Consider the following 27,858-nt stretch of genomic DNA (forward strand, 5'->3'; position numbering starts at 1 on the left):
ATTGGCTGCAGAAGTACTGCAGGGCCAATCTCTCTGACGTCATAGCGGCCAATCCAGTTCCCTGCAAGGAGGAGCACCTAAGAGAAGCCTTTCTGATTGGTGGGGCCCTAATGAAAACTGATTCCAGAGACCCCAGATGGCATCTCCTGTACGTAGACACCCTGCTTGCCAAAGGTGAGACAGAAACTGAGACATGGTTTTTCTTTTCTGTTAGCTACTGGCTTCCTGGGGAAGGGGTAGTCTCATTGTCATCGTAGTGTGCTTATGACATTTTCTGTTACCCGTTTTTCGGGTCCAAGTGCAGAGTTGAATAAAATGTGCAAAATTCAGTGTCTCAGTGTGTCTCCAACTCCCGTGTGTTCTCAGGTGCGGTGAAGGCAGCAGCTGCTCACCTGGGCCAGGTCTTTGGCCAGGAGCCTCGGGAAGCAGCTGCCCAGGCCAGGTGGGGGGTGGTGGAGTCATGGCAGCAGAACTTTGGAGCTGCAGGCAGGAGGCTGAGCAGAATCGCAGAGAGAGACTCTTCCACCCTGGACTTCCTGCTGGATCTGATCACTTCAGCTCACAGGGGTCTCCTTGCACAGGTAACACATGGCCCAGTGATAGAGCTGTGTAATGCTCAGATCTGGCTGCAGCAGCCCTAGGGAGGACACCCACATGGATGCACGCATGCACACACGCATGCATGCACGCACGCACACACACACACACACAGATATACACACACACACACACACACACACACAGATATACACACACTCACATACACACACACACACACAGATATACACACGCACGCACACGCACACATGCACACACAAACACACAAACATGCACACAAACACACATGCACACGAACAGACACACACACACGCACACCTACACACCTACACACACACACACACACACACACACCTACACCTACACACACACGCGCGCACACACGCACACACACACACACACACCTGCACACCTACACACACACGCACACACACACACACACACACACACACACACACACACACACACACGCGCACACACACACACACTGTCTAAAGTGAGACTCAGAGGTACAGAACCCAGTGCTGCTCTGCCCTCTGATGCTGTGGGACCCCACGGCCTCAGCGTTTCAGTAATTGCTGTCACAGCTTATCATTAATATAATTACGTTGGAAGGATTGTATGGAGGTGAAAAATGTTACAGAAGCACTCAGCTTGAGAAAAGAGGGAGGAACCACAAAGAGCGCATAAATCATAATTACTGTGTAGCGCTGTGCAAGCTTGTCGACCGCACAGCAGCCTCTTACTACTTTTCCCCCTCTTCATTTTGGCTAAGTTTGTTTGTCGTAGTGTTACCTGTAAGCGTATCTTGCAATTTTATTCTTGTAACTGTTGGCTGCTTTGTCCTTTGATAAACTGGATATATGTATTTAAAATGGATGCGCAGACCATTTTTAAATATGGTGTGTGACGCAGTCCGTCGGATGGCAGACTCCCAGGCGAGTCACATCGTCCTGCATGGATGGGGGTTTGATTCCCGCCATGGAACTTTCTCAGCTGTGCTCCCTTCTCTAGCTGTTACCTTCTCTGCTTTCTAACTGCCTGAAAAAAGCAGAAAATAGGAATAGAGCACATTGCCTGTCCTGAGGGCAAGGAAGGAGTTTTACTCAGAAACTCTTTGTTGCTGGCAGGCCGCTGCTCGGGAGGCGGAGCATGTGTCTGAGCGTGGCCAATGGGAGGCTGCGCTGGCTCTGCTGACGGTGGCAGTGCGGGCAGGAGGGGAGGGGGATGCCCAGTTCTACCGGCAGCGGGCGGCGTGCCTGTCGCGGCTGGGCCTCCACGAGCGCGCCGTTTCCGACCTGGACCGGGTGGTGCGCGGCCACGGCGACGGGGCGGAGCCTGAGGCGCGGGCGGCGGACCTGTGCCGGCGCGGCCGCGGCCTGGTGCTGTGCTCCCGCGAGGAGGCGGCGCTGGAGGACTTTGCCCAGGCGCTGGAGCTGCACCGGGACCACGCCCTGCGCTGCGTGGAGGCGGGGCTTGGGAGGCCGCGGCTGGCCGACTGCTTCCTGCGCGGCGCCCTGCGGCAGTACGGGGAGCGGCAGCTGGGCGGGGCGTGGCGCCTGGCCGAGTGCGGGCTCAGGGTGGACGGCGGCCACGCCGAGCTGCGCCGGCTGAGGGCTCGCCTCAAGCGCGAGTTCAGCGGCTCCTGCATCGTGCACTAGCACCGGCGCCGGCGGCGACCGCGGTCCCGCGGGGGGAGGAACGCGTCGGACGCAGGGGCGTAAATATCCCGGTGGCCAGGCCGTTAATCAGAGCGGGGCGGTGACCGCTGGACGACAGCGTACCGGGACAAGGGAGCGTACGTCTGCCCGGACGGCGGCTAGCTGACAGCTCGTCCCCGGGCCCGCCGCTCGTTTGGGGGCGGCTTCCTGCCTGGCGGACGGCTTCTCCTCATGTCCCCGACCCGGTGGCCAGCGCGGCGCTCACAGCAGCTCTCTCACACGCTCCCTGGTTACAGAAATCCTTCACGGCACCGCCAAAAAACACCACAGCAGCAACTGAAGGCCCAGAGCCCGTCAGAGCTCCCCTGTGGAGTCAGACTGGTGAGACGTATCAGTGTGTCTGTCATCACTGAGAGTGCCCTAGTAGACACGGTAAAGCTGGCCTCGGCCACATCTGATAACATGCATGGTATTAAAGTTGTCTTCCATGTGCTGTTGTGTCCTCCAGGGGGCATGGACGTAATGTGAGTGCAGATTGGGAAGTTTGGGCTAGCTGGGCTGAGTATTCATAGCTTTGGGTCACGGCAAGGACTCTGGCTTCACGAGCATGCACACAGTTCACACTGTGATTGGCTGCTCATTTACCAAACAGAGATGCTTGAGATAAGAGCAAAAATGACATAAGAATTCCACTGTGCGGTGCAGATAAATGAGACTCGGTTTCAATTGCTACCATTTCGCCTACATACAATCCCCCTTCATGTAACCACCCCTCAGTACCAGCTCAAATAAGATTCCAGGGCTTTTAACACACTTCTGCAAACTCGTCCCCCAAAGACGTCGTTTAATGAAAAAGCTTTCAGTGCTTCTTTTTTTTTTTTTTGGTTGTTGTTTTTTTTTTCTCATTTGTGATTCGTTGAGAGCGTTCAGTCACCACCTGGGCAAGCAGAAACACGAACAGGCATATACTCTGAACATCTAATAAATCCCTAATTATTGAATTAGTTACCCTAGCAGCAGTGTGTAATTACTGCAGAGGCGTTCTTTGGGAACAAACAGCAGGGGCCTCTCTGTATCCTGGTTGATGGGAGACAGAAGAAAACAGGGCTTTTTTTTCCGAGAACCGTCTTTAAACGGAAAAAAGCCAGGTTCTTAGATAAATGGCAATACCAAGGATGCGAACCCCTTTTTTTACTTTTAAACATACTGCAGTGATTTATTACACAGAATTGCAGTGCTGCCCTGGTGTTTACAAAGAACGTTAAGCTCTGTTGTCAGTAGATAGTGCTATAATCAGGAATCTAATAAGGCCCCTCAATATGATGCGTTGCATAGCCTCATGAGCATAATCCTTCTGTGTGACGCATACATCTGGCCATCACACTACCCTTTGGCCCTTGAAAGGGCTGTGCTCTTTCGCCCATCATGTTTGTGTGTACTGAGCTATTCTTTTCTGCAACCTACCATTTTCCAGTATTTTACCTTAATTAGTCTTTTAAGGGAGTTAAAAAAAAAAATTCCCTCTGGAATCACTGACATTAGTTGTAAAGCCCAGTTTGACAACCTGTTTGTAAATGATGTGATACAGAAATGAAGGCAGATTGATTGATAGACTATTAGCCTTGAAACAAAGCCCCATAGAGACTCAGTACTGAAACTATTATTACCCTCCTATTATGGTGCTCAACAGACTTCTTTCTTGCAACAAATTAAGTGGCCCAACAAATTATTACATTTTTATTAGATAGTCAGCAAATGACTTTTTCTCCTGCATTTTATGGCAAAATTGTATATTAATAGAAGTGAATACTGTGCAGCCATACTTAACTGCAGTATATTCATCGTCTTAAATCAACAAAGAGCTGCACTTTACCTCGGCGTATTTAATTAAAGTTTTTATTACAGTTTGAAATCTGAGTGAGCTGAAACCCTCCTTCCATAGACGGTGCTTTGCTTTGGTCAGGTATGTACAGTATTACTTCATGGGGCTGCCAGCTGGAGTTGTCAGTTGTCAGTTGGTCAGTGCTGGAATTCTGTCCTATGGGGCGTGTCACTCTACCAAAGACTAGTGCTCAGATAGATAGATAGATAGATAGATAGATAGATAGATACTTTTATTTCTCCCCGTGGGGAAATTGGTTTGCAGCATAATCACACGGCATTTCATCATAACGTCACAAAAAACACTACTAGACATACTCAATACACATACTTCACACATTGCAATAAATTAGGTGTGAAATATATAAAAAATAGAAATAAAAATAGATAGTTAAGATGGGGGTAACTCCTGCCCAGGCCAGCTGGACATCCTTTATGACCAGGAAGGAGTGGTCAAAGTGCATGAGGGATGAAGTGCTAGTGCATTACCCGTAGCCTATGAGTGCTCTCTGATGATGAAGTTGTTTTTTTGACAACAAATCGAGTTGAATAATCTTTGATTCGACAGCCTACCATGAACATTACAGGAGTAATGAAAGTAATTCCTGTATTCCTCTACAATACAGTTAGGGGTTTGGGTTTTGGAAGATAGTGGCATATTTATGCAGTTTTTAAAGAAGAAAATCATTATTTTAAATTAGGCACTTACTGTTACCTCAATTTAGTACATAAATTTAAAAAAATAAATAAAAATAAATTTAAGGATATAAATCGAGTGTGTTATATTATATGATATCTAATAGAGTGGCAATGGTAAAGCCCATCAAAGAGGGGTTATTAATTTTAATGGAAATGTATAGAAATATTGTGAGAATTTCTCGTACCTGGAGTTGGTTGTTAAGCTTTTACCTCACTTATATATTTTTACAATGCAATGTTTAATATGGTGGCTAATAGCTTACCTAGCTTTTCTTGCTGTAATACAGGCTGGTGACGTTTCTGGATATGGTTACTTTAATAGCTTGTTAAAATAATGTGATTGCATTTGTGGTTCTAGGACTCATGGGATAGCATGGCTGACACAAGTTGAGGTAAAATCCAAAGAGATACACCAGCATGAAGGTGCTCGTGAGGGTGCATGCTGGTGTGCACTAACCCCATGCATATAAATGTTACTTCACTTGTGAGGGGACTTTGGTAATTACAAATAAAATGCTTGTTCTTTTTTGCTTTTTGGTACAGCTGTGGAGTACTGGTCACTTTAAAGACAAGGTGAAAACCTAGAACCAATCGTCGCAGTTGTTTGTCTCAAGTTCTGCTCTTAATTATTTAATATGTTAATTAATATTATTTAATATGTCAATCATCTTGAGCTGACATTTTCTACAACTGAAGATTGCACCTACAGTGAGCTCCAAAATGTTTGAAACAAAGACATTTTTTCTTTATTTGGACTTAATTTTAGACTTGTAATCAAACAATTGACATGTTAAAGTGCATATTCTCAGCTTTTATTTAAGTGTTTTTTGGCTGGACCGAAATAGCGGGGTCAGCCCTATAAACGCGAATGTCTGACTGAGTGAGTGATGAAGTTACATCATTGGTCGACCCAGTTATGAAGTTACACCATTGGTTGGTCGGATTAAGTGTGTTAGGTCCAGCCATATACTAGGTGTTGACCTGGTCTTGTTTTAATAAACTTTGGTTTCACTTTGTAGAAATTACAGCATATTTTATACATAGCCTGGTCTCATCTGTCCACAAGACCTTTTTCAGAACTTTGCAGGCTCTTTTAGGTACTTCTTAGCAAATATTCTACAGATAGTAGTCACTGACGCATCTGCACCAGCCTCCTGAAGAGTGTTTCTGATCTGACAGACAGGGTTTTTTCTTCATTATTATTATTTATTATCCAGAAACTGTCATTCAGAGCAGAGGTGGGAAAGAATGGGACTCTAACTGTTTCTGGATTTCACTCTTGATTATTTAACCCTTACTCTTGATTATTTAAGCCTGATCTCACATTTTAGGTACATTTCTTGACAGGCTCATGAATGACAGCTGAAGGTTGTTCTCCTGTCCCAATATAAATATTTTACTGTGGACTAACTGTGTTGATGTGCACAGCTAATCATATAATTGGCCTGGCTAATTGGTGGAAAGAAAAACCTGCATAAACACCAGCCTTCCAGAAAGGGAACTGCCCACTTGATCTAGAGCCTATCATTACAAGATACTTTTAAAAGCATTCCATATAACTGTAAGAATCTGCAGGTACAGAACAGACAGCAACAGATGCGAAAATACAAGCATGCAACTGTAATTATTTTTAGCATACATATGATAATTAGAAACAATTATCACATCACATTAATGTATGCACAGAATATAACATTGTACGGATAATGTATGGTCACCATTTGAAAATTATTCATGAGTAGTTTTCATTATCACTGAGGTTAAATATGGGTTTTTAACATTAAAAATGAAATTAATTTCTTGCATATCTAGAGGAAGTACAAGACCATGTCTTTCCTTATCAGTCAGTTGAAATTGAGGATGGGAATACTTTCTCTAGACAACAGGAGGATTGGAAATGCAACATAAACATGGTACGTCATTGTCCACTGTAAAATGATTATTCTGTCATTGATGATATTGTTTCTGTGTTGGTTAAATGCCTCCAGGAATATGATTAAATGCATTGATCACAATGTCACCTCTGAAACAAAGGCTTCATTGAATTTCGAATGAATTCACATGCAGAGAGCTGTTACACCATTCTTATCACAGAAAGACTGCTGTTGTTCTGTAACCACTGAGTCTGAAGTTCAGTTTTCTCTCTGTCTTTGACTGAAACACCTACAGACTACTTCACAAATAATTTGAAGTGACTTGCGTGATGATGAATGTATTGTCTTTGAATGTAAAAACTAAATTCATGACATAAATTCATAAATAAAATCTAAGCTAATCCTGGCTGGGGCCTTTATGGAGTTTGCATGTTCCCCCTGTGTCCGCATGAGTTTCCTACGGTTTCCTTCCACAGGCATGCAGGTTAGGTTAAATTGGAATGTCTGAATTGCCCCTTGGTATGAGTGTGTGAGTGAATGGTGTGTGTGCCCTGTGATGGACTGGCAAGCTGTCCAGGGTGTACTCCTGCCTCTCGCCCAATGCATGCTGGGATAGCCTCCAGCACTATGCAACCCTGACCAGGAATAAGCATGTATAAATAATGGATGGATGAAAAATCTAAACTAGTTATGAATGTAAAGTTTAAATGTGCTGGTATGTATTAACACATGAGCTTTCCTTAAAATATATTTAAATTCACAGAAAAAAACTCACATGTATGATATATGACATACTGTATATGACATCACTGAGAACAGAAGCCCTGAGAAGAACATACAGGTTGCAATGAAAGGTGGCCTCTCACTCAGCCTGTTTATGCCTTGATACTGACAGCTGAATTATGATCAATGACTTGCTGCAAAATAGGATATTTCTGCAAATAAATCTCTCCTCTGTAAACTTCCAAGTGTTAACTCATTGAAATTAAATTCAACATTTCGGCAGGATATTGTTGTTTCAGCTCCTGTGTCTTCCCAGGTCATTCACAGCCATTTTCAGCCACTGACCTGGGATTGAACATAACAAGAAAAACAATTACATGGACATTGGAATGAAACATGGTTGTGTGCAATGAGCGTAACTACACTGCAGCTAAGATTAGGTGAATGCCTGGTGAATCCTGCGCTTTTCCTTTAGACAGACTTACACAGAGCTGCATCCATGACTGACTGCCTCTCTTACAGTAGCCTTTAGCTCACGGCATCATAAGTCTTCCATGACTTCCATGCTGCAGGCTACCATGTCACACCGCAAAACCGCTGTGGTTTTTCATATGGAGAGAGCGCAAGTGCTCCCATGAAAACATAGTCCCTGCACCAGAATTCGGCTCTCTGCCCCAGCCCCCTCTCTCTGCCCCCCCCCCCACTCCTCATTCCACGTACCCCAAGATAGCTGCACCCGTTAACGAGCTGTTGGCCTTGAGCGCTCCCCGGCTCCTTAATGGGAGCTAATTACAGCGGCTAATAAAGTGCCTAATGACCTGTGATACCGCGGCTGCGGCAGGTCCCCGCGCTCTGCCATTTCAATCTCACACCTGGGTGGGATTACTGTCTCCCCCAGCCAGCTCGGGACACTACCAATTACCCACGGGCCATGCTCCACTGGGCCCGAGAGGAGAGGGCACCACTGGAGGTTGTGAGGGGTTCAACTTTCGCTCCCTTTCGATAGAATACTGCTCCCAATAAGCGGGCCAGCGAGTTATCTACCACCGTCTCTCCCCACCATACTTGTTTACCTTCTTCCCTCTCCGTCAACCTTTCCTTCTCTCCACTCCAGTCTTCCCTCTTTCTCTTTTGTTTTTTTTTTTATCACTCTTTTGGTTATCTTTTGCTGTTTTCATTTTCAGACCCCAGGCTCATAATTCCTATTTGTGTTGTTGCTATGTTCTCATTTTGTTATCAGTGAGAATCGTCACATACACACACACACACACATACACACACACACGTATTATATAATTATATAGCGCACAGCACACATTGCCCTTCCTCGCACCTCCATGAGGCTTCAACTGATTGCTTATTGCTGTCACTATCGCGCTGGTGCTCAGAGAGTGGAAAAAACAATTCAGCCTCCCCCCCTCCACCCCACACGCCCACCCCCACTCTCCCTCTCTCTCTTTCTCTCTCCCACCCTCCTTCTTCTCCCTGTCTCTCGTTCCCTCGCTCCGCACAGAAGGCATCTCCCACGTCCGCTCGCACGCGCACACTCTGGGCACTCGTGATGAGAGCAGCAGAGGTGCGCTGGCGCCGGCTCTGAGCACCTGCGGGAGGCGTCCGGTGGGCACCTGCGGCGTGGGCTCGCCCGCTGATCAGGGAGGAGCGAGTTCGCCGTTCAGCGAGCAGGTAAGGAGCCTTCCGCTCGGCCAGATTTAGCACACAAACGCACGCGAGCGAGAGCCCTGTAGAGTGGCAGGTAGATCACAAGACTCCTGGGCTCTTGGAGCTGGGGGGTCAGCTGACCTCCGCACAGATCCCTCACTCCGTTACACATGAGAACGGTGGAGCTGTTAATCAGCCCGGGCTGAAGCCACTTCGGCGTTAACAGTGATCTACTAATCGAGGACTTCACAAGCGTATCTTTCTGCATGCACAGTAGGCTGAAAATATTTTCTCAATAACCTCTCAGTCTGAAATATGGTTTGATTTATTATGCATAGCCACTGCATGGTTTGACATTTGGCATGATTATATGTGCATGACAATTATAGTGATCTCCGGGGAAGAAAGTGACAAAGCATCTATGATTGCAGGTAATGGTAACATTATTTTTCTGACTCGTTTATATGAACAGACACCTTCGGGTTGGTTATCTTGCAAGGGTCCACCAATTTTCCTGTCTTGTTGGTAGTGTTGATGGAACAAGGCCGGTACGCACTGCTTAATCTACTGATTTGGAGGCACGGGAGAGTAATCCAATTTACTTCCGACTGTGTTGTGGATTTAGTGAAGTACCATCCACCTGACTCTACATCTAATCCCTAAAGTGACAAATAGAGCGAGAGATCCATTTCATCAACACTATCAAAATATTTTATTTTCCACTCTAGGGACTCCATGAATGGAAAATAAATAAAAACATTTCGCTCTGGCATGTGACCCTGTTCTGAAAAGCAAACTTGGTTAAAATGGAAGCGTTACGGTAAAGCAATGCAAACTACAGGGAAACATGCTCTTCAGCCATCTGTTTGTGCTCTCCTCTCCCAGTTGATGGACGTTGACACAGATTTGGACATTGCAGATGCTCTTTACAAGTCATTTCTGTGATAAACTGTGTTTCAAGAGACTACCTCATGATTTCTGTTTCATAGATAATGTATCTTTTTTCACTGTATCTGCACATTTTTCACTGGTGAAAATGGGAGAAAAGCATTTAAATGAAATATCAGCCTGCCATTGCACTGTTGTGGATCTTAAAGTTGAAGAAATCTCTCTCTCTGTCTCTCCCTCACTTTCTGTCTCTCCTTCCCCCTCTGTCTCTGTCTCTCTCTCCCTGTATGTTTTTGTGTGATTTAAGACTGTACGTTTTGAAGCCCAAACATATTGTTAAGGTGGGCTTTCTCAGGGAGGTGTGCGAGCATGTGTCACTAGACTGACCAATTGGATTGAGTGATGAGAGGGAGCAGTGTGGCAGGCCATGTCTCAGTGGCAGACTGACACCTTCCCCTCCCCCCCCCACTGCCCCCTTTTTGGACACATACATCCATCACGCTGCTGCCAGATGTGTGTTCATGCGTATTCATCAGGTCAGACTAATGAGAGACATTAATGGCCTGTGGCACACAGCAAAGATTTATAATCCTGTATCTCCGTAATCACCAGGGTTCAACAGGCCAATAGGGATGAAACAGGTCCAAATTTTTGTGGTGACAGTTATAAAATGGACTCCTCTATAAACAAATAAATACAAATAAAATGTTTTTTTTATGAGTGGGTCTAACATGTTCATTGACCAGACTTGCTTGGTTACATCTTACATCTATATATGCCAAACTATCTGTGGCATATATATATTATTTATATATTTGTGGTTCTTAAATTCTTATAACCCCAGACACTAGACACAAAATAATAATAATTTCACACCAACTGAGGGGAAGTGGGGTTAAAGAAGGACTGACCTACTGTCCATAGGAGTGAGAACAGCCCTTGCTCTCTATCCTTTAACTAAATCCATTTAACTTGTTTAATCCTGGCAGAAACCAGGATCCCTGCAGCATCGCTGTTATATATACTGTGTACTTCCATCACCTATTTTCTTTTTGGGAAAAGTATGTAATGGGGCACACAAACATGATTTTCACCCACTAATATTTCCGAGCCAGCAGTAATCGTAACAGCACGTACCTACAGTCCACGCAAATTGAATTGCTGACCACCGATGTAGCGCAATCACATGATTCCTGATTAAATGCTGGCTGTAATTCATACACCAGCATTAAATAAAAAAGAAAACAGTAAATTACTGGCTATTAGCATCACAGTAATTTACTGTTCACCTATTCACAGTAATTTGCTGTAGCATATTCACAGTAAATTACAATTAAATGACAACTATATACCGTGATTGGATTACTGTGATATAGCTGTATGCTACTGTAGTATTACAGAAAATATGCTGTTTCTAAATTACAGTAATCAACTGTACTTTCATGTATGAACTGTAAAAGTATTGCAACTCAGTATCCAGTAATTTACTGCAAAATGATTGTTAATATTGTTAAATACTGCAAATATGGCCATTTCATGCCATTTATTATAACATTAATATTTAATTGCATTTATATAGCCCTTTTCTCACACTTCAGTGATGAGGGGGAAACTCACTTCAACCACCACCAATGTGCATCACCCACCAGGGTGATGCATGGCCGCCATTTTGCAACAGAACATTCACCACACATCAACTGAAGTGGAGAGAGAGAGAGAATAGTTTTTTAGCCAGTTAAATCAGGGGATGATTACGAAGCAAGTTCAGAGAGCCAGGTTGGGAGGCCAGACAGGAGACCACACCAGCTTGGCTCCAGTGCTCCACCCACAAAATACATTATCAAAGTTTACTAACACCAAAATAGTCCATAATGCAGCTATAAAACCTCCAATGTAAACACAGTATACACTCCATGCATTAAATTATGTCTATTCTGACGTCCACTCAAAATCAACTAGTTTTCTCAGAAAAGTGCAAACTCTCCAGTTGAAGCCCACCCTCTGTGATTTTAACCCCTCTCTGGGTTGATGCCCAAGAAGCACATGTAAACAAAAGGCCAAGACAAAAGCTTTCTGTTTAAAACACATTTTTGGCATTGTTTCTGTAGGGCACATGCAATAATGCCTCTTTCCTTCAAACACGGAATACAACAAATAAAATTACTGAAAGCCAAGTGAATCTGATGCCATATTCATTTCATCACGCAACAACACACCCCGATAAACATGGCTCTTCAGAAGCATTTTTGTGGCAAAACGCGACACGTTGGCTAATAATTTCAGAATAAAATAACGCAAAACCACACAATGCCCGCTTCCCAAATAGTTTTACATTAGCGCTTTGATTGGATGTCGGTCGCTTAAAAAGTCATAAATGGGAAGCAACTGTTAGTGAGATTGATCTGAACACTGAAATCAAACTTAATACAGCTCAATATTGACTGTATCTGCCTGGTAGCCGACTCCGAATTTGCCATCGCGGCCGGTTCACTGGCTTATCACAGCCGCCATATCCCATAATTTTGCGCGGTCCAGTTCAATTCAAAATTCACCGTGTTTTGCTGTAATATTGCTGTGGCCTGCATGTTACAGTAATATTACGATTACATTGTGAAATAATACGGTTAAATAAGGTAAAATACAGGTAAATCTGATTTCACAGTAAAATTCTGATTGCAATATTGGTGAAATTGTAGGTCTACTGTTAAAAATGGTAAAATCCAGGTAACCACTGATTTCAGAGAAAAATGCCAATTACAATATTTTACTGTTACACGTTAGTTAAATCCTCTAAAAGTCAGTTGATTTTTAACAGTGTATAGGCCAACATATTATGGCAGTAATGCGTGTTCACCCAAAGAAATATTACTCCTCATTAATTCCTATAGCTTGTTTGTATGTCCCGGGAAACAATGTCACCTCAAGTGGTGTACCTCCTGGAGCAAAAGGCCTACTTTATTTTTAAAAAATGCGTTAACTATCACTTAACTTAAACTATGCATACAATAAATATAATCTCTTAAATATAAGTGTACGTGTTGCTGATACGGCCAACATTGTGGAACACGTCCTCTTATGTTTTTTTTTTTTTTTCTTTCAATTTTCAATTTTCACGTTAAAATAATTCTGGTCTAGTGCAGTTGTCATTCCTCCTGCGGCTGTTTAACGTACACTTCAAAAAGTGTGGGAAACATTTTGACTAACAAAATCCTATATTTGACAGACTGTAATAAAATAGTTTTAACACGAGAGAGCGCGCAGCAGCAGTTTGATAAGAAAAGGCATTTCAAAAAGTTGAAACGCCTGTACCTAGCCGAAACGTAGGTTCGATTCCGCCGTATTTTGAGTTTTTTTTTAATGAATAACTATTAACAACAAAAATAAATTGTGATTAATAATATAGCGTATATACATATATTAATGTTGTATAGTTATAACTACCTCTTTCAACCCATTGCTAATTTTGACCTCTCATCATAAACCTGACAGTTTTGGTTTCCTCTAAGAAGAGCCTCACGACGGGAACACAACAGTGAAGCTCTGTCCTGCAACTGTGCTCCTCGCACACAGCCTCCAGTCATAGCCGGGTACGAGATGAAACACTGCACCCGATGCGTTTAATTACACAGATTTGCAAATAGCCAACAATTTTACGCAATGTGCTATAAAATAGTTTTTATTCATGTAACATGCTTTCGATATTTTTAAAGAACCTTTCTTGATGTGATTTTCAAATCTAGTTGTATTATAGGCTATCCAAATAGGTCTAAAGGTTGATAGGTAGACTAGGTACAAGTGATGTAGCTTGCGTTTCGCCCTCAGGCACCACACAAACACTAAACCTGCCCGTTTCCCCTCCATACAACTTTTCAGAGCGACAAGAATGGGTAAATCGGAAAGCCAAATGGACATTGTGGAGAAATCAACCAAGCCAGGTAAGCGGCGATGGAGCGTGACGGAGATCGGATTGTCCGTCCTCCTGCTGCTGGTGAGCTGCGCTTTGGCCGGACTCATCGTGCTTTATACATCGGCTCTGAAGGGTAAGAGAACAAATCCTTTGAATTTCAGAGGTTTCAGGCTGCCACCCTAATCAAACGTTGGTTTAATAGTTGTACTTTCTACGCGTCTATTGTTTGAGGAAGCTTCTGACGTAAAATGCCGCTGACAGGTTATGAAATGTTGAACATCACAACAATTAACACCATCTTAGTGGTAAAATAAGTTTACATTTCCGACTGCTTTACCGCAGTGACCTATCCAAAAGCTTTTTAATACTAATGATCTTTGATGAAGAGACTACGACGCGAACATGCAAATCCACTTGATATTCTGACTATCACTGCTAATAACTGTGCATGTGAAAACGTTAAAAAATAAACGAAAGGACTGACTGTATTAGTTTGACTTTTTATCTTCATAAATCAGACACTGATATACAAATATAAGTATGCACAACATACAATGCACGATACAAATTTCACCACGGTTACGAGTTTATTTCATGTTAATGCAACATTTATTCGTTTCTATTACGCATTTACCTTTCAATTAATTGTTATAAAGTCAAGTAAATCTAATGTGAATTTAACGTGAAATTAATTATATAAAATGCGAAAACGCTAAGGAATTATAACTGTGTCCTGTTTCCTGAGAAGTGGTGACGCATACATTTGTTCTTATTCCAGTAAATGTTTGCTGCAAGTTGTAGGGTGCAGCCCCTTGCATTTTTAAATATGTGCTGTTAAACATTGGTCAGATGTGTAAAACAAGCTGACTCTATTGTATGTGGTATGATATAAGTCAACATGAAAAAATTTCTTTTTGAGACGTGTTGATAAATTAATAAACGCCTAAATAAGTAAGATGCCAATGGTGTTATGTCTGAGGGTCATCTCTTCTCATGTGTATAGCACCAAGCATGTGCTAATTTGCCTTTGACAAGGAAACATCAAGGCTAAGAGATTTAATTTTTTTAGCACCTGTAACAGAATAAGGAGTTTTCTGCTGTGGCACATGCTCCTATTTACTGTTGGACGGTTGGGTAATCGAGGTATCAGAGAAAAACATCTGCAGAGAAATTATTTCTGCCTGTCTTGGCGACACAGGGCACTGCTAGTCCCCTGCACTCAAGTGATTCCAACAGACCTAATCTGGACAACATGTTGATAACAGGCATTTCAGAGCTGCAGAGTGGACCACTGGCAGCACAGATGACCACTGGCTGCATTATAGCATTAGTTTCCCGAAGAATTCTTCATTTTATACTACAGAACATTTGAACGTTGTTTAGGAAACGCAACCCCAGGGGCCAACAGGAAGTCCTGCTCTTTTTTTTTTCCTTTTTCCCCTGCCCGTGCAGAGCGATCCAGCAGAACCGGAACCCCAAGGAATGCCGGAGCGATTGAAGGTGAATGTTGTGTGCCGGACTTCGCTGTTAGCGTACTGTGTACAAAGCATAGTACTAATAAACACATTTTGCTGTAGCTGGGTCCAGGCATTATGAACTGAGGTGAAGATGGTTGTAAAGTTTGATATTGTTATTGTAGCACAGTGGGGGGTTGGCAAACAGCCTGTTGCCTCGCTGGGGGTCACCTCAGTCTCTCCCCCCCCCCCCCCCCCCCCCTCACTCAAACCTCTCACCAGCACAGATCTCATCTACTGCCTCATCAGCAATGCAGTTAGAGCACAAGAAAACAATGGCATAGCTGACAGACCCAATTCCCATCACGCCTCGATACCCAGAAATGCCCCCTCTCGCTCTTGCCCACTGCCTGCTGTGTTCAAGGCTGTACCGCACCGTCCGTCCATGTCCTTGTCAGATTGTCCGCCAGGTGGCGCAGTGTCACACCATAGTCTTTAAAGCTGACATCATAAATGTGATTCATAAAGCTGCAATCATAAAAAAACATGTAACCCTCCTCAGTCTATGCCCCCAAATTGATTTGACCAAAAACAAAATGGGAAGTCTGACATTCACAACTTTGATTTGCAGTGTAGAACCCCAGAGATACAAACCACAGAGTTATGAACTGACCCGTCAAATAAACAGGTTCTAATGAACCATTATATCAAGTTTTTGAAGTTCATTAGGACATTCCTTATAATAAAGACATTTTATTATTTCTTCAGCATAGAAGAGGGCCTTGTTTTTTTGGCGGGAACCTTTTTTGTTTTTCAGTTCATTAATTTTTGTTTGATATTTACATTTATTGCATGTTTTTTCTAGTTGTTTAAGTTCATATAAAGGTAATATAGATAGCATAAATGCCGCACGTGTGTGTGCATATGTGCGTGCATGTGTGTGTGTGTGTGTGTGTGTGTGTATGTGATGTGCGTGTGTGTGCGTGTATGTGCTGTGCATTTGTATGTGTGCTAGTACATAGAATTAAAGGCCTAATTCTGTGTCTTTGCCCCTTTCAGAGCCCCTGTATCGGCCCAACAGCAACGCTGTGTGCACTACACCTGGGTGTGTCACTGCGGGTGAGTGACAGAACACTGACAGCACTGAGCCTCTGAATCCTCCTGGCCCTCTTGGATATGAACCCTGCAGTCATCCAGGGTACCAGTTGTTTCAGTCATATGGGTACCAGTTGTTTCAGTCATATGGGTTACCAGCTGTTTCAGAATCATATGGTGCTACCGGTTGTTTCAGAATCATAGGGGTTACGAGTTGTTTCAGAATCATGGGGGTTCCTGGTTGTTCCAGCGTTTTTTCAGAACTTGTGCATCACATTTTTCCCCTGCCCCTCGTTGTCATATAACACTGACGCAGTGTAAGTAGTTTCTTAATTCCCTGTTTAAATGTATCCATAATTTCCACGGTGCCTTCTCTTGTCTGACAGCTGCACGGCTGATCCAGAACATGGACTCAATGGTTGAGCCGTGCCAGAACTTTTACCAGTACGCCTGTGGAGGCTGGCTGGACCGGCACGTGATCCCAGAGACCAGCTCCCGCTACAGTGTCTTTGACATACTGAGAGATGAGCTGGAGATTATCCTGAAGGGTGAGGGGCTCCAGTGTGGGAGGAAGGCATTTTGGCTCCTGAGTAAATAGGCATAAGTGCTTATTTAGAAGAATAAAAAAAGGATAATATGTTTAAAAATTATGTTTTGTTTCACATTGACCTGTTTTGCTACTTGTTTCATATTTTTTTCTGTTAGGAGTTCTGGAGACCAAGAATGAGCAGGATAGGGAGGCCTTCTGCAAAGCGAAGACCCTGTACAACTCCTGTATGAATGAGAGTAAGTCACCCACGCCGCTAGCTGTGCTAAGAGAGACGTACCAATCAATCAGTAAAATGGCATTTATCTGAGCTATCTTCTGCAATTACATTTCAAAATTACTGGGCCGTATATGGGAAAAATGATTAATGACACAATAAAAAAAAAAGTTAGGCTAACAGCCTCACCTCAAGTATGCAAAGGCCACCTGAGGGTGGATCAATTAAACATTGCTGAAGATTAAGTCACTGACAACAACGGGAAGACAGATTAGATCGAGCCTCAGATGAACGGCTCCTGTGCTGCCTGCTTCCGTGTTATGACTGCGGCGCCCCCTGTAGGTCTGATTGAGCAACGTGACTCTCAGCCCCTGATCGAGCTCATTGACACCGTTGGAGGTTGGCCCGTGGCATCGGAAGACTGGAACGGCACTGCTGCAGGTAGGGAACGTCCAGACTCGACTCCCTGAAGGAGGGCTACAGTACCGGGCCGAGCGAATGTAACTAAAATAAAATGAATCACCACGCCCTGGACAGCCGAAGTGGTGCTGCCTCCATAATTTGAGAGGTGGTAGGGCTAAATGAGAAGTGAGTTAATGGTCGATGATGAGCAATGTCATTACGAGCATGGTCTGTCAGATGTTCCGCCTCCGCATTGACGGCATCTCCCACCTTTCGGCACCAAACTAAGTATAACTGAATACAACTGCAATGGAATGTGATGGCTATTCACATAATGAAAGCCATAAAAATGTCCTGATGCTGACAGCTGCATGATCACTTTCTGCAGTGAGGCTGGTGCTTTGGCATGCAGCATTCGTCCTGGAGAGGCACAACGCAAGCTCTTCAAGTTTTTGTTTTTATTCAGCACTTAAATGATCAATTAAAAACAACGGACACAGTCAACTAATCTCACCCTGATATTTGGGTCTGAAATGGTTGTTCTGTTTAAGCTGAAAAGAAGCACTAGCAGACCCTGGGGCTCTCCAGGACCAGGGTTGCAGACCCCTGGGTGAGGGGTGAGCAGCCTTTTTGGACTAGACTGCTTCCCTGTTAGCTGGTAGCCTATGTACCCTGGCAATAACACCTAAACAATGACAATTGCATTTGCTTGAGTTTCTGTTAGCTTTGCTAATGCTGTTGCGCAAGGCAATTTTACTTCCCACTGTTTGCTCAATTAGTGGATGGCTGTATCCAAGGAAACATCAAGCACTTTGCATTTCAAGTTTATGTTCAACTACATCCAGCCATTTCAGTGCTAATCATCACGAGTTGGTACAGTGGCATGAGATGCATCACAGCATATTAGTTGTAATAATCCAGATAAGTCTAATCGGCAACCGCTGTTATTAACAAGGTGCAATGTACGTGTAATGTAGCTCTAACTCAAATCGGCTGAGAGATGAAGCAAAGCTAATGTTCTGTCCATCAGAGCTGCCCGAATGAGGCAGTCAAATCAGCGGATAAAAAAGCACAAGTGCGCATCTCAAGGTCATCCTGTTCTAACAGGGAAGGAGTGGAGCATGGAGGATGCGCTGGCCACTCTCACCTCACGTTTCCACAAGAAAGTACTGCTGGACATTTTTGTCTGGACAGACGATCGCGATTCCAGCCACCACATAATCTACGTAAGGACACCTGCACTTTTTCTGCATTTTATTGAAGTCTGTGGTGGAGCACTGGTTCAGAGAAAAACTTGTTTGCAGGTGTGAGTGTTTCACATAAGTTATTTGTTTTTAAACATTTAGAGAAGCAAATCTTGGCTGTTTGAACATGCACCTCATTTTTGATTAGGATAATGCTGTTTTTGGAAATAACATCCTATATTATCCTGAAATGATTCTATGGAGCAGGAACGCTGTGAGTCTCTGTTGTTTGGACAGATTGACCAGCCGGGGCTGGGAATGCCTTCCAGGGACTATTATTTCAATGATGGGAACTACAAAAAGGTAGTTAATCCTCAGGTACACATCATAATGAGTGTGTCCACTGTCCTTTGTGATTCAATAGTATGATATGTCTCAATGACATTGAACTCTGTGTGTTTTATGTGCACTTGTTTGTGTGCGTGTGTGTGTGTGCATGTGTATTTGCTCTTGGTCCATGTGTTTGTGTTTTTACTTGGCCTGTGTGTGTGTGTGCGTGTGTGTGTATATATGTATGTATGTGTGTTTGCATGTGCATGTGTGTGTGTGTGTGTGTGTGTGCATGTGTGTGTGTATGTGTGCGTGTGTGTTTCCCTGATAGGTGCGGGAGGCATACTTGCAGTTCATGTTTTCCATTGTGCTCATGGCGCGTGAGGACCGGAATCTAACTAGGGACGAAGACCGCGTCTGGGAAGAAGTGATGCAAGTGATGCAGCTGGAAACTGACATCGCCAATGTGAGTGTGCGCTGCTGCAGACACTGTACTTTACAACACTGCACTGAGACTGCCCACTCCTGCGGATATTTCACTGTTACTCTCTGCAACACTGCACTGTGACTGGCCACCGCATGCATCCGCTGCACCTGTTTTCTGTCTCTTTCTAGTGCTGTAGGCCACTGCAACTGTGTGCAGCAGCTGTCAGCTCTGACAGTGCAATGTGAATACTTGTTGAAGCCCCCATGATGACAGTCTGCTGTGATTGGCATTTGGAACTTTCCATTGCAATAATGTACTGTACCAGACACCCTTTGTGTGTGTGTGTGTGTGTTCAGAGGAACTGTCAGCTGTCGATCTTATCATACAGAGAGAAAGTGACTCAGTATCGAGAGCATGCTTTTCTAATTCCAGCCACAGCCGTGTTCATTGTATAGCGCGATTAATGTGTGTATTCCACAAACACCCATCACAGAAGATGATGGACACACTCAAGATGTTATCACAGACGGTTGCTAGGTGATGACTGAGATATGGCATGATGATATGGACAGCAGTCACCCCCCCCCCCCCCACTGTGTACAGGCCACATCTCCTGCTGAAGAGCGCCAGGACGTCACTCTGCTCTACAACAAGATGACCCTGAGTGAAGTACAGGAAGCCTTCTTCCTAAATGTGAGTGATCTCCCAGCATGCACTGCAGCATGCCTGAAACTGAGGTGAGGAGAGAGAGAGAGAGAGAGAGAGAGAGAGAGAGAGATATACCCTGCCATCACAGGGGTGGCAGCTCAGTATGTCTCTGTCCCCCACAATTTAAGAGAAGGTTTGGGCTACACAATGTCTTATGTTTGTAAGGCATTTCTGTCTTAGGAATGAGACAGTGGGTTCTTAAATTTAGTTAAAATTCATAAATGTGGATTATGTGTTTATGGCAGAGGAGGGAGAGTTATTGTGTGTGTGTGTGCTGGTGGTGCTGGTCCTGTGTGTTTGTGTATGTGTGCATGTCTGTGTGTGTTTTCCTCATATTCTTTCTCGGGTGTTGTTAATTTGCATATTCAAATTGATAGGGGTTCAACTGGACGCAGTTTGTGAGAGGTGTGCTGTCCAGCGTGGCCATTGACCTCCACCCGCAAGAAGAAGTTGTTGTATACGGCGCCCCCTACCTGCAGAGGCTGGGTGATGTGCTCGCCAAGTACAACACCAGGTCAGATCCACATGGAGGCCTCAGCGAATAATGTTTTCGCCAAGCTGCTGTGTATGTGTGTATCTGCACAGCAAACAAATATGCAGCACAAATGAAAAATGTCCAGTTTTCCAAAGTGGATGAGAATGATTTACAATAGGAATATAATGGCTCATAAATCTAATCTCATTATTAATTGAGTTCATCATTGCTGTACCTAATTTTTTTAAATTAGGTACATTAGGTACAAGTACCTTGCTCAAGGGTGCAGCGACAGTGTCTTACCCAGGAAACAAATCTGTGACCTTTAAGTTACAAGACCAGTTCCTTATCCATTATACGACTAACGTAGTTCTTCTTACTGTCAACTTTGCCCCCTCTGATAGGACCCTGCAGAACTACGTGACCTGGCACCTGATTATTGACCGAGTCAGCAGTCTCAGCCGTCGCTTCAAAGAGGCCAGGGCTCATTACAGGAAGGTGAGGCAGGCAGTTGACTGCGGAGACGGTGTGGAACTCATCTTTCTTGTTTTTTGTCCCCCTATAACTTTATAGTGTAGCATGGTGTTTATCACCAGTATGTCGTAGAGGTGTAACAACTGTTCTTGTGGCCAGAAGGTTGTCTGAATCTTGCTTCTGAAGCTGCTGATGTGCTACCTCAACAACTTTAACTGCCTTTCCCTTCTTTTTCTGGATTAATGATTTTGGTACAAAATCAGAAAACTTTTTCAGAAAACATTTCACATCATTCAAGGATTAGCATTACTGCTGTGTGCTTGAGAATAGTTCATTTTGTTTCCATCAAGCAGATACCTCCTATCAGTTTTTTTCAGTGTTTTTTAAATATACAGTACATTGAAAGTTATATAATGTTCTATGTGCTTTATACAGTGCATTGAAAGTTATATATGTTCTGCTGTATGTGCTTTATGTACCATCAGAGCTTCATGACTCAAAACCTAATGAAGTTGGTTCAAAACTCCAAATGATAAAAAAAATGCTTATTAGAAAATGTAAAATGGGGGCAGTCCAGTTTTTTGGAGATAACAAGATTCGTAAATGGCTCTGAAAGTGTATGAAACTGGATTTGAAATACTGATGTAGCTGTGAAATAGTGTTTGCTTTTTGGTCAGGCACTGTATGGGACAACCGTGGAGGAGGCCCGTTGGCGGGACTGTGTTCGTTATGTGCAGAGCAGCATGGAGAATGCAGTGGGAGCTCTCTATGTCAGGGAAACCTTTGCTGGAGAGAGCAAGCGCATGGTGAGTAGCTCCCTATAAACACAAGACAGGCGGTCATCAGGTACAGCAACCATGAGTAATTTATGTGTGTGTGTGTGTGTGTGTGTGTATGTGTGTATGTGTGGGACTGCACTGCTGCAATAGGGAGAGTGTATATATAGATTACACTCTTATGCACTTATATCATTATATAAGTAAGTGTATATTCTATATTCTGACAGGTGAGCAATCTCATTAGTAAGATCCAAGAGGCCTATGTAGAGACTCTCGAGGAACTGAGCTGGATGGATGCCCAGTCTAAGGAGAAGGCCAAGGAGAAGGTCAGTGCTCTCACACAGATTAGCCTGCATATAGACTGCCCTAACCTCTTCATTCAAGAGGCCCCATATTTTTTTTTATGACATACATCTGTCCCCCTGGACATTCACTGAAACAATGAGTAATCTGTCACAAGCACCTTTGAGTACTGTGCCAGGGATCTGAAATAATATGTCCTTCATCTGAAAAAGATCCACACCTCTGGGATAATAATATTGATAAAACACTTTCTCCCATGAACAAAATATATCCCAAAATGAAACATTTCGACATGTAAGGGATTACGTTTTCACTAAGTCAAGCAAAATGGTCACTACATTCCCTGGTAAGCCAAACCACGTGTTCATTTCATTCATTATTCTCTATTGGCATAATGATTTCTGGATTGAAAGGTACTGCTTGAGTTTCAATCAACTTTTGTCCTTGACACTGACTAACAACTACATTTAAAATGAAATTAAATAAATTATTTAAAATAATTTTCTTCACAAATGCAGTTTGGGACATTCTGCAATTGCTAAAACAAGCTTGTCAAACTGAGTTTGTGAAGAAATTGTATTTATTTTGTAAGTAATAGTTAAGGACAAATGTTGATTGAATATAGACCATAATCATTGGCCATTGATTGCTCATGGGAATGACATAAATGCACTGCTCAGCACATCCTGATCTCACCTGTATGCTGGGTCTCCCAGGTTATGGCCATAAGGGAGCAGATTGGCTACCCTGACCACATCCTGGAGGAGACCAACCTGAAACTGGACCAGGAGTACGCACACGTAAGACGCTTGCCCCTAATCTGCGGGCCATTTCAAACTGGATTCTTATAATACAGTACCACTGCTTGGTTTGCGACCATGCTCTTTTGGGGGAAAAAAAACGGTGTTAAATCATTGTTGTTGTTTTTTACCCTGTTATTCAAATAGAAGAAAAGGTTCTGCCTTGACAAACAACTTACTGGCTGATGTTTAAGTTTCATAATTCTACTTATGTTTCAGAGAGTGTAATAAATATTTGATTATGAAAGAGCTACAATATTGTATGTCTCCATGTGCTTTAAATGAAAAATCCAAATGGCTGTTTTAGTACAGTGTGAGAGATGTTATTGGTAATTTTTTCATGAATACATAATAATACATGTTAGCTAATAGCTACAGAACATAATAAGCAATGCAGGCAGATTTTTGTTTTTAGTCATTAGCATTGGCTGATTCTGTTGACCTTTGCCAACACCTTTGTTGATTTTAGTCATTAGCATTGGCTGATTCTATTGACCTTTGCCAACACCTTTGCCAACTACCTCCCCTACCCCCCTGCAGCTGAACTTTAGTGAGGAGTACTACTTCGAGAACATTCTGCAGAACCTGCATGCGGGGGCCCAGAAGAGTTTGCGGAAGCTACGGGAGCGAGTCGACCCCGACCTGTGAGTAATACACGTTACTACAAACATATCCACTGACATGGCAGTGTAGTATAATGGGTAAGGAGTTGTGCTTCTAAACTAAAGGTCACAGGTTCAATTTCCAGATGGGGCACTGTCATTGTACCCAAGGTACTTAACCTGCATTGCTTCAGTATATATCCAGCTGTATAAATGGATTCAATGTAAAACGTTGTGTAAGTCGCTCTGAATAAGAGTGTCTGCTAAATGCCTGTAATGTAATTTCTTCCTTGCTTGTGTATTTGTTATTCTGTACAGCTCTGAGGAATCCCATCCTGTGACCTTACGAATCCCATGTCTGAATATACTGTATTTTTTAACTACTGAGTGTTTGAATTAACCTATTTTTTCTCCTGTTTGTCAAATCCTGCAGTAAAAGGAGTCCATCCATGCAATTTTTCTGCATTTATGTTGTTGCAGGTGGATTATTGGAGCTGCTGTCGTCAATGCTTTCTACTCTCCCAACAGGAACCAGATAGGTGAGGGAGATACCTGTAGTCACCATAGTAACCACAGTGCAGTGATGATCGCATCCATGTCTGTACTTTCCACTGTGTGTTTGCATGCATGTCCCAACCTGTCTGTCTTTCTGTTTCACTCCAGTCTTCCCTGCTGGTATCCTGCAGCCTCCTTTCTTCAGCAAACATCAGCCCCAGGCTCTGAACTTTGGGGGCATTGGGATGGTGATCGGGCACGAGATCACCCATGGCTTTGATGATAACGGTACAGAGACTGGTGTGCTGCCCAATATCACTGAAAACACAGTATTGCCAGTCCAAGATAACAAAACTGGAGGAAAAAAATTAAGTTAAATTATTAAGTCATCATTAATCACACAGCTCAAATGATTTTAACCCAGTTAAGCCTACCTCACTGCTTTTTCACTTCACTACCACAGGGAGGAATTTTGACAAAGACGGGAATATGTACAACTGGTGGAGCACCTATTCTGCTGAGCACTTCAAAGACCAATCACAGTGCATGGTCCACCAGTACGGCAACTTCACCTGGAAGCTGGCAGGAGAACAGAACGTAAGAAACAGACAAAAAAATATTTATTACTCACATAAATGGGCCAGATCCTCCTGGAATTTTTTAAAAAACACTGATAAAGTAAATACGGCATGCTGTATGTGATAAGTTGTGTCTGATACACGGTTTGTTTCTGTGTAATAGATTAAAAAAGGGAAGTATGGGTGATGCGTAGGTTGTGTTTGTCTCAGTGTTTGCATTGATGTATTATTACTCACCGTGATTTGCAGGTTAGCGGCATCAGCACTTTAGGGGAAAACATTGCAGATAACGGAGGAGTTCGGCAAGCGTACAAGGCGAGTAAACAAACCATGGTAACAAAAAAGGATTTTCTGCGGATTATGTGTTTTAATGACTCTGATGGTTCAGCCCATCTGCAATATAGCCTATTCCGGTAATTATATGTTCCTGTTCTACCAATGAAAGGTGTCAGACTGCTGACTCAAGCTTGTGTGTGTGTGTGTGTGTGTGTGTGTTGAACAGGCATACCTGAAGTGGGTGGAGCGAGAGGGGGAGGAGCCTCGTCTACCTGGACTGGACCTGAACCACAAACAGCTTTTCTTCCTCAACTTTGCCCAGGTCAGAGGTCAGAAGTCAGGGTAGGATGATGTAGAAAGTATGCATTTCTCTGATAATATTAAAGAGAACTATTTTGATGCTGCCTGGGCCGATCTATATACTATATGGACAGCAGACATGCTGTGCCTAATTAAAAGTATTTACATTTTCTGGGTTAGTGGGCGTGAGGTGTACACATGCACGCGCCTGTATGTGTGTGTGTATGTGGGGTGAGCTGGGGGCACCATAGAGAAAAAGTCTTTGTTGGTTTGGCAGCTGATTTGGCACCTGACCCAGGCGCTAAAACCACGGGTCATATCAGATGTCTGGCTTGCATGCAGAAATGCACTACGACCAAACAATTAAATTGCAAAATGAGGACTCAACATAGCAAACAGTCAACTAAGGATTCATGCATAATACATTTGTGCTTTGCCTGGCATGAGCATTAAGCAAATTCAGGTGACGTTCAATGCCTTTGGCTTTTCTGAAGTGATTATAAATTTGATCTGCTCTTCAGAACCAGCAGCAGCGCATTAGACCCTCACTGGGCTGGGACAGCGTTCATTATGGTTTCTGTTTGTTAATATAACTTTAACAGAGGTTGGCTTTGACAGTTAGCGGTGAGAGTTCAGTGAATGGGATTACTTTCACTTATGAATAGTGCCGACCAACTGGAGTGTCTAAAATTTGAATGTGTGTCTGGATCTCTTGCATTTCCAGGTGTGGTGTGGCTCATATCGACCTGAATATGCTAGCCAGTCCATCAAGACAGACTCGCATAGCCCCCTGGAGTACAGGTAAGGTATTACAGCAGAAGTGAGAATCACCTTACATGGGAATGCCCACAATATAATAGAATATTATAGAATAATATTTCAAGTCAAGGTAACACTTGACTTGAAATATTGAGCATTAAGCCTGCATAATGCTTTGATAATTGTGACTTTATGACCTGTCACTACCAGTGTGTTACGGCTTGCAACAGGCCTCATGTGTTAATGAAAAGTTCCATCACGAGAAGTTCCATCCATATCTGAAATATTCCCAAATCTTTCTTGTTTCTGTCCTCTCACAGAGTTATGGGCTCTCTACAAAACTTTGAGGAATTTTCAAAGGCGTTCCACTGCAAGAAAGGTACCCCAATGAACCCCAAGGTGAAATGTCGGGTATGGTAGCCGAGAGAGGGGGGGCACACCTACCTACACTGAGGTTATATCCTGATTGGAACTGGACTTGGCCCATACCTTGTGTCTCATCCACAGAACACAAAGATAGCCGGCCCCAGTGCATGCAGGGAAAGAAACAAAACAGAAAATAAGCAAACAAAAACACAAAAATTGCTTAATGTCAGTTTCCAATTCCTATGGAAAAACCAATTATAGGCATTGTTGCTCCTTCATAAAAGTTTTTTGCTTGTTTTAATATGTTTGAGTACATTTTGTAATATTCACACAATCAACACTACAAAGGATAATTTACAAGTTGTTAACAGAGCAATGGCTTTGATTGTCTTTTGATTGTATTTTCATGCCGAAAAAGCTATGCTGGCAAAAATAGAAAGAAAAAAACCCCTTTGCTTTACTTGAAACGGCCTTTAGAGTTTAGCTGAGAAAGAACTTCTGACTCTCAACGATGTTTATGCCAATAAGTTAATGAACAACGACATGTTCATGGCTTGCGAACCGATCAAATAAGAAATGAAACCGCTTGACTTTTATCATACTGAACTGCACCTCTGAAGGTCACAGCATATTTTATTGGATTTGTGTAAGATTTTTTTAACTCACTGTTTGCTGGAATTACGTGAGGCACTGCTATTAAGTGAAGACAAATGACTTTAAGACTGTTGAAAGCTAGCTTTAATGTGTTTTATGTACAGTTTACATGATAAAATATAGGATGGCATCAAATGGTGTCACGATAAAATAATGCCTTTTTAGAAGTATGCCAAGAAACTATAGTACTGTTATAAATGAATATATATTGTTACCAATACAAATATTTATGTCAGATAATATAATCTATAAGTAATATATTTACTCGTTTAGCGGAAACGCTATTTTTTTGGGTGTGGTTTGAATTTTATTGTTAATATACACCGATCAGCCACAAAATTAAAACCGCCTACCTAATATTTTGTAGGTCCCCCTTGTGCCGCCAAAACAGCTCTGACCCGTCAAGAGTTTTTAAAATCATGTGGAAATAATTTACCCTCTAACAATGTAATCCATTTATAATTTTTTATGTAATAAAAACCAATAATGTATTAAGTAGTAATAGTAGTAGTAGTGTACTTTATTGACCCCGGGGGGAATTTGCACTGTTGCAGCATCAAAGACAACAAAGTAACACAATCAGATACAAATTTACAGTCGATACAAATATATACAGAAATCCAAATATACCAGAGGACACCTTCAGAGGTGGCACAAGGGGGACCTACACAATATTGGGTAGGTGGTTTTAATGTTCTGGCTGATCGGTGCACAATCACACTTAGGGGGAAATTGTGTGACCTTTTAATGCTATTTCCCTAATCAGTTTCTATTTTTTTCTTC

The 27,858-nt window shown here is 42.9% G+C and overlaps 1 protein-coding gene across 1 annotated transcript; it reads left to right on the plus strand.

The window, feature by feature from the left end:
* Positions 1–29: 29 nt before the first annotated feature.
* Positions 30–27,654, plus strand: mmel1 (membrane metallo-endopeptidase-like 1). The gene is made up of 27 exons (XM_035383414.1): positions 30–174; positions 367–581; positions 8,910–9,079; positions 13,433–13,530; positions 13,817–13,983; positions 15,303–15,350; positions 16,364–16,423; positions 16,786–16,947; positions 17,105–17,185; positions 17,506–17,604; positions 18,673–18,791; positions 19,047–19,112; positions 19,411–19,545; positions 20,110–20,199; positions 20,592–20,728; positions 21,094–21,187; positions 21,841–21,969; positions 22,170–22,268; positions 22,962–23,045; positions 23,586–23,689; positions 24,128–24,186; positions 24,311–24,430; positions 24,606–24,739; positions 24,970–25,035; positions 25,223–25,318; positions 26,021–26,097; positions 26,376–27,654. Exons 1-27 carry the CDS (start codon positions 137–139, stop codon positions 26,473–26,475), a joined length of 2,847 nt encoding a protein of 948 aa, XP_035239305.1. The 5' UTR covers positions 30–136; the 3' UTR covers positions 26,476–27,654.
* The last annotated feature ends 204 nt before the right edge of the window (positions 27,655–27,858 follow it).

Source organism: Anguilla anguilla, chromosome 11 (genome assembly GCF_013347855.1).
Source record: "Anguilla anguilla isolate fAngAng1 chromosome 11, fAngAng1.pri, whole genome shotgun sequence".
NCBI lineage: Eukaryota > Metazoa > Chordata > Actinopteri > Anguilliformes > Anguillidae > Anguilla > Anguilla anguilla.

Coding starts and splice junctions, on each gene's coding strand:
- mmel1 (XM_035383414.1), top strand. CDS start 137: ATGGCATCTCCTGTACGTAGACACCCTGCTTGCCAAAG. Junction 582..8,909: donor ACAGGGGTCTCCTTGCACAG/GTAACACATGGC, acceptor CGCTCCGCACAG/AAGGCATCTCCCACGTCCGC. Junction 19,546..20,109: donor TGGAAACTGACATCGCCAAT/GTGAGTGTGCGC, acceptor CACTGTGTACAG/GCCACATCTCCTGCTGAAGA.